The sequence below is a fragment of the Typha latifolia genome, chromosome 4 (assembly GCF_019914945.1).
Source record: "Typha latifolia isolate L0001 chromosome 4, TyphaL0001v2, whole genome shotgun sequence".
Lineage (NCBI taxonomy): Eukaryota > Viridiplantae > Streptophyta > Magnoliopsida > Poales > Typhaceae > Typha > Typha latifolia.
In genome coordinates, this window is record NC_133089.1 from 11,084,573 (window position 1) to 11,090,614 (window position 6,042).

At 36.2% G+C, this 6,042-nt stretch overlaps 1 protein-coding gene across 1 annotated transcript; it reads left to right on the top strand.

Moving 5' to 3' along the window:
- The first annotated feature begins 225 nt into the window (after nt 1-225).
- On the top strand, nt 226-955 carry LOC140785970 (uncharacterized). Its single transcript, XM_073134123.1, has 2 exons — nt 226-714; nt 833-955. The coding sequence occupies exons 1-2, from the start codon at nt 226-228 to the stop codon at nt 953-955; spliced, it is 612 nt and encodes a 203-aa protein (XP_072990224.1).
- Nucleotides 956-6,042: the final 5,087 nt, after the last annotated feature.

The following is a 6,042-nucleotide window of genomic DNA, read 5'->3' on the forward strand; positions in this document are numbered from 1 at the left end:
TTATTATTTTAACATGGTATCAGAGCCATGTTGTCTTCCCTTGTAGACTCTCAAAATTTTGGCAATCAATCTTTAGTTGCCAATCCAATGACAATTCCAATATCACGATCAATTAGTGATGTCTCATCTCATTATTTTCTTCATTCTGCAGATCATCTAGGAAACATACTTGTCTCCACCCCACTTAATGGAAAAAATCATTCCACACGGAAACGTGCCACGAAGATGGCATTAAATGCCAAAAATAAACTCGGGTTTGTTGATGGCTCCATCTCAAAATCGACTGACGATGTAGCTGTTGTTCAATTATGGGAGCGATGTAATGACATGGTTCTCTCATGGCTGTTGAATGCAATAGACAAATCTCTCACCAACAGCCTTATTTACTGCAACACACCACGAGAGGTATGGCTAGATCTTGAAGGGAGATTTTCCCATAGCAACAATCCACGAGTTTTTAAGTCAAAGCGTGATATTTCTAATTTGCATCAAGATTCTATGACCGTTGCTATTTACTATAATACTATCAAGGCCTATTGGGATGAGTTGACTATTTTGTGTTCCTTGCCAAGCTATACTTGTGGTGCATTAAAGGAGCTGTCCACTATGCAGGATATTGAACATATTTTTCAATTTTTAATGGGCCTTAATGATTCTTATTCCTCCATCTGTAGCCAAATCCTCGCTATGGATCCTCTTCCAACTGTTAGCAAGGTGTTTTCTATTATTCATCAAGAAGAAACACAAAGACTTCACCTTCCTTCAACTCAAACTGATGTGGTTGCCATGGTTGCAAATCTCAACAATTCTAATTAACCTTTTGATAGAAAAGGTTAAGGCCGTGATCGTCCAAAGTGTGATCATTGTGGCAGAGATGGTCATTGGAAAAACAACTACTACACGCTTCATGGTTATCCAGCGAATAAAGATCAACGTTCAAGTCCGCGACAAATAAACAATCATTCAAGCTCTCAATCGGCAGCACATCAAGTATCTAGTAGTCCTAATTCTTCTCAATCTAATAGTGTGATTCTAGGTCTATCGACGGAGCAATACCGCCAACTAATGAAACTACTTTCTCCACCGGCAGCCAACTTCGCTGGTACCGTATCTTCTTCTTTTTGTAATTCTGTCTCTATAGATACTTTGGACTGGGTTATTGATAGTGGTGCTTCGGACCACATGTCTTCTCAGTTCTCATATTTTAACCACTCTATTCTTGTCAATAGATCACATCCTATTCGATGGCCTACAGGTGACATTGTTCCTATTACACATATTGGCACCATTCAAATATCTCCCTCTCTCACACTTAATAATGTTCCATATATGCTAGATTTTAAATTTAATTTATTGTTCATCAGTAAAATAACCAAGGTTTTGAATTGTGTCGTCATTTTTTTCTCATCCTTTTGTATTTTTTAGGACCTATCCACGAGGAGAGTGATTGGGATAGGTTTACCACCCTTCTTGGCTTTTCATGGTCAACACACAATTAGCACTAGTGTATGGCATCAAAGACTTCACCCTTCATTCTCTTCTTTACCACGAACTTTATCTTTAGAAAATAATAATGAAACTCATTGTGAAATCTACGCACGAGGCAAACATACTTGGCTTCCTTTTTCTCCTGTTTTGAATAAAAGTGCATTTTCCTTTAATTGTATTTTTTTTAATATTTGGGGTGGGTATCCTACCCCTTAAAAGCTTATATGACTCGAATTAGTATTTGCCTTAAAATTTTACATGACTTAATTATCTTAGTGGCTTACATAACTTAATTAAACTTGATTATTGGCTTACATGATTTAACTAAATTTTTTTAAGGGCTTACATAGGTATGAATCAATTAAACGATAAATATGTTATATCCATCGAGTCCAATATTCTCATAATGCGATCCAATCTAACCCGATTGTCATCATCAATCTCTTGATTATAATTTCGATAATTCAATATAGCATAACAAAGTTTGTTTTATATAATATTATATAAAGTGAGTAGAGTGTATTATATAGTATTATTATATTAGCAATCAACACCTTAGATTGTTAGCCTATGTAGTATTCAGGCGATCACATTGTCTTATTTAAAGAATAGACTATGATGATAGTTGAAAGATGATTGTAAAATAAGATTTTGCTCTAGCGGTACCTGATGATGTAGGGTCTGAGTGTTCACTGAGCTATGTGCTCTTTTATTGTTGTATGCGATGATGCTGCAGTATTCGATAATTTACTAGAGCAGTAATGATGATGGAGATAAGTTACGGGCTTATAATTATGATCCTTAATTTGATGGTCATAGACAATAGTTCATATGCAGCATCGTCAAGCATGTATAAACAATATTATCGCTAAATGACTATTCCTCCTCATTTGTATATTTGCTATGTGGATTATGGCTTTATATGAGTATGTTGAGATATAATTATTTATGACTATATGTGAGCTTATCTTAGTGAAATGAGAAGTTGATTTAAGTGATAATACTATTATGCATTTTATAATTATATAAAAGTTCATTGCAAATTATCTTTGGACATGTTTATTTTAATATGTTGATAGTTATTATAAGTATGCATTAGTATATTTATCATCAATTTATATTGTTCCTAAACTATTATTTGATTATACTGATTGGGTTATATGCACACCGCTTCAAGCCCGATTGAAGGTGGCACACCCCCTGCATTCGGGTCTTTGCTGACTCCCGGCGCGCGACTCCCTCTATCTTTCCTGATTGGAAAGAGCTGTTTATATCGGTTTTCTTTCCTCCAGCATGAAAGGGGGCCATCTCGGCCGTCAATTAATGATGAATAAGCCGTTACTCTGACGAAAGGTGGAAATATTTCAGAGTTAGAAGAAAATGACGCAGATATCAACGAAGTAGTTTATTTATTTATCTACTGGAGTTTATTTGTTCTATTTTTTTTAGTTGGAATTAGCCTGTACGAAAAATTCTATGCTTTGAGTTTTGTATATAGACATGTATCTGTGAAGGCTTGTTAGGGCCGACAATATTAATGAGTAATTGGGCATAGTAGATATTAATGACATTTAGGTATAATTTTGAATTATTATGAACTTAATACAAGCAACAATAACAAATCGAAACACTTAATCAGGTAATTGTTTAATTTTCTTCACAAAGTTAATGTTTCTATTTAGTTACTGTTATTGTCAGGCTACTAACTTTAGTTACGAATATTAGAGCGATAAAAAATTAGAAAATCGTATTATCATACCATTATATGAGATAAAAAAATAAAATAAAATAGAAGAATTCATTAATCATAATTTTCTTCGAAAAAATTACTCTACACTATATATAATATGATTAATATATTTCTTTAGGTAATCTGTAATACCTATTTTGCTTAGAGTTATTATGTGATTTCATGATCCCGCAACAAGATAGAAAGAGAAGCGATGAGAGAGAGCACATGCTGTTTAGATAAGCTGTAATTTCTTTCAATCGGCCAAGTTTTCAGATTCAACCCTTAAAATCGTAACGGTTCTACAATGGCTTTGTGCCGAAGAAGGAAATCTCTGCTTAGTCCTAGTCAGAGTCGTAATCCGCATCAAATTAGGAACCCGTATTATATTAGGAGTCGGATTAATAGTCATTTACTATTTCTTGCGTCCGAAGGGTATATATATGTAGCTTTGCAACTGACACTAGTCTCATTTTGATCCTAGCTAATTTCTTCTCCTCCTCTTCCTAACTCTCACACTCTCGAGCAAAGACAAACGAAGAAGGTTGAGAGCAATGGAGCAAGACACCTCTCCTCTAGGTGAGCGCATCGAACTCTCTCTCAACTGTTCCTCGGAAACCTGGTCGCTTTTCTCGGAGCTACGACTAATCGTCTCAATCGTTTGGAGTGCAAACCCCTCAATCGATTACCTCGCCGGGGACTTCCTCGTCCTCACACAAGTTGAGTATCTTTACAACCGTCAAAACGTCAACGAAATCATCTTTCAAATGCTCTATAACATCAGTGATTCAACCCGCATCAATCTGGAGCCTTACTGTGAATATATCAGCAATTCGACCTGGCAATATATTCGGTGTTCTCCTGGCGGCCAGGTCAAGGTGGTCACCAACATAAAGATCTACATGAACGCCCAGCCATGGTGGGTCTTGGATTCCCAGTTCATCGGGATCCAATTACCACACCGACTGTCGCAGGAATCAGAGGTACCACACCGACTGTCGCAGGAATCAGAGGAGGTCGATCGGGCGTTGGCGGTTTCGTTCACAGAATCCGGTTTCCGAGGAATGCCGGCGACGAGTTCGGCAATCAGTAAGCTGGAGAAAGTGATATGGGGGAGTACCGGAGAGGGGTGTCGCGAGACAGTGTGCATTATCTGCTTGGAGGATTTCGAGACCGGAGTGGAGCTCAGCAAGATGCCCTGTTCCCATGCCTTCCATCAGATTTGCCTGTCCAAGTGGTTGGAGCAGAGCCATCAGTGCCCGCTTTGCCGGTTCTCTCTCCCGGCGCAGATGGAAGAATAGACGTACTACATCGGCTGCAATGTCACCTACCAAATTTTATATTTTATTGTTGTTCGACGTGAGAACGTAGATGCATGGCTAGCAATTGCATCAATAGAACAGTTCAATGCTTTAACTCAAATGTGTATATATTCATAGCTACAGGATGTTCAGAAATACAATTTGCATTAATTTTGGGACGTGTTTTTGTCAGATACATGGTGAATTCTAGAGAAACCCAGTATATATTCATAGTTATAGCATGTTCAGATATATGACATGCACAAAATTTTAGGAGATTATATATCATTTGACTAGTAAGGTTTGGATATTTCTGCCTCAGCGATTTGCTTCTCCTTCCATCCCAGATTTGAGTTGGTCACATGCGGCGCCGCTCCCAATTTCCTCGCCAAAGAGACTAAAATTTATAGTATTTCATGAAGTTAAATCATTTAATGATAGGCGTGAGCTTGTGGGCAGGCTAGTATCTAGAGAAGCGCTAGCTTATCACCTATTAAATAATGGTGGACTCCATCTTTGATGCGAACCTAATTAGATCGAATCGCATCATGAGGATATTGGATTCGATAGGTCGAATCTATTTATTTTTTAATTAATTCATATTTACTTTTTTTGTAAGCCCTTAATAGTTATGTCATATAAGTCCATAAGAAAAGTCCACTTAAGCCATGTAAACTACTAATATAAGTTCAATTAAGTCACATAAGTAAGTTTAATTAACTTATATAAGCATCTAAGACAAGTTCTAATTTAAGATGTATAAGTCTTTATTATCTAACCTCTATATATAGAGGGGCAAAGCTTCTTTATTTATTCATCCAAGCATCTAATGAAGAATTAAGAATTATATTTTAGCTTTAAAGTATCTTAAGAATAAGATAATCTAAAAGTAGTAAATTAATCATAGTCGTTTATTTTCCTAAAAGTATATTTAAGTTAGAAACTCTAATTCTACCTCCAATCCATAACCACCATCATTTTTATGAGCCACCCTATCTTATGACCGTCCACCAGCATCCTCGGCTATCCGCCAACCTTCGACGACCACCACAATGTTGAATATTTACTATTCTGCTATTAACTGACCTTGCTCCACTCTTTTATTTATCTCTTTTTATCCCGACATTTAATTTAGATGAAACTATTACAAACCTGATTTTGACCGATTAGGATGTAAGAAAACTATAAAAAATTTGATGGTAGTAGCCTTAGAAGTTAGCTTATAATTGTTTTGGTTTTATATAAATTAGAAGTTGAGATGAAAATATATAAATAAAAAAATAGAGAAATGTTAGAATAGGACACATTGATAAATATCTGACATTGCGATAATCGTTGGAGAGTAGTGGACGGCCGTATAGTAGGGAGGCTGCTGGAGGTAATGGTGGCTATGAGTTGGAGATAAAATTAGGGTTTCTAACTTAGATCTACTCCAAGGAAAATAAATATTATAATTAACTTCTTCTCCTAGATTATCTTACTCTTACTCTTAAGATAGTCAAGATAACCTCTAAAGTAAATCCT

Bases quoted from the DNA above. Each gene is read 5' to 3' on its own strand.
- LOC140785970 (XM_073134123.1), top strand. From the start codon at position 226: ATGGCATTAAATGCCAAAAATAAACTCGGGTTTGTTGATGGCTCCATC. The intron at 715-832 runs GTGTTTTCTATT...TTGATAGAAAAG, and splicing joins CTCTTCCAACTGTTAGCAAG to GTTAAGGCCGTGATCGTCCA.